General features: G+C 30.9%; 1 protein-coding gene across 1 annotated transcript; it reads left to right on the top strand.

Moving 5' to 3' along the window:
- Window positions 1–13: 13 nt before the first annotated feature.
- Window positions 14–1,378, top strand: Tsp_14085 (putative protein tag-76; the record flags this gene model as incomplete). Its single annotated transcript, XM_003367945.1, has 7 exons — window positions 14–130; window positions 195–266; window positions 323–505; window positions 579–703; window positions 769–962; window positions 1,035–1,206; window positions 1,267–1,378. Coding segments are annotated over exons 1-7 (975 nt in total), but the record flags the coding sequence as incomplete, so codon positions are not given.
- Window positions 1,379–1,505: the final 127 nt, after the last annotated feature.

Here is a 1,505-nt window from a genome sequence, read left to right as displayed (position 1 = left end):
AATTTGGAAAGAGATGGAAAAGAAGTTTCAGTTGCGGAATATTTTCATGATGTTATGGGACCATAAAGTATCTAAATTGCCCTTGGTTCAAGTCGGCAGTAAATCAAAACCAATTTATTTCCCAGTTGAAGTATAAAAAACTGACAATTGTTTCAACTTTTTTTAATACAATGAATTCATTTTGGCCAATTTAGCTTTGTCAAGTGGCAAACTGTCAAAGATACAACAAGAAATTGAAAGCGTGTCAAACGACTTCTATAATTCGAGTATGTTAATGATTTTAAATATTGATAATAATAATAATAAATTGTTATATATTTAGTTTGCTTCGACAGACGCTCCTACTCGAATTCTAAAGTGTATTGACATGGTCAAGAAATCAAATTTTAGTAGTGATCCATTTTTGAAAAGTTTTGGCGTTCAAATTAAAGCGGAACCAATGACTGTTAGTGGACGAGTTTTGCCACCGCCTAGGTTGGAATATGGTAAAGGAAATGGAGGACGTGTAAATAAATAATAATTATTCATATCATTCATTTTGAAAAATATTTGTTTCATAATTTGTCTTATATTTTTAGCAAATAATTCTTACACCAAAAGATGGAGCATGGAATTTGACTGAATTTAAATTTTTTGAATCTGCTTCTTGCAAATCATTTGGATTTGTATCGTTTCTACCACCACATAAAGCATCAATGTTACAGTGAGTATTGCAAAATTTCATTAATGAATCAAATTAGCTCTTTTGATTATTTTCTTGATTTTTAGGGAATTTTGTATGCAAATTGTCAGAACATGTCGTAGTACAGGAATTGAAATGCCGGACAGCCCAAAATTTTACGAACAAGCGCGAAAAAATGATACGGTAGAAATGGTATTAAAACGTATTGCAGACAAATGTGACAGAGATGGAATAAAATGTGATTTGGTATTTGTTGCGTTATTTTCATCTGAACAATATGGTAATAATTATTTTGTTCTTATATGATGAAATTTATTTTATTAATGTTGAATGTATTTTTACCTTTTTTAAGCTCAAGTGAAATCTTGTGGTGATATCACTCTTGGATTGGTCACTCAGTGTGTATTACCGAAAACAATAAGTGATGTAGCAATAAAGAAGAGTTATTCGACGATGTTAAATATTGCGATGAAAATAAATATGAAAATTGGTGGCATTAATACAAAATTACTGGAAGATGAAGTGTATGATATTGAATTTATGAATGCGTATGAAAAATTCTTGAATGGAAGTTTTTTGTTTAGTTTGGATAACTATTTGTATAAGAATAATGCATTGGTAATTGGTGTGGATGTGGTTCATCCGTCTGCTGTGGAAACGCATTTACCATCAATAGCTTCGGTGGGTATTATTCATGTTATTGTACTTTCAAATTATTGAAGGAATGTTTTTGATTTGAAGGTTGTTGGAAATGTGGATGCAAAAGTTACAAAATTTCATGCTTCGGTGAAACTACAACCAGCGAAACAAGAGCTGATCACAG

Source organism: Trichinella spiralis (assembly GCF_000181795.1).
Source record: "Trichinella spiralis strain ISS 195 chromosome Unknown Scfld3402, whole genome shotgun sequence".
Lineage (NCBI taxonomy): Eukaryota > Metazoa > Nematoda > Enoplea > Trichinellida > Trichinellidae > Trichinella > Trichinella spiralis.
This window is presented reverse-complemented; position numbering and strand designations above follow the sequence as displayed.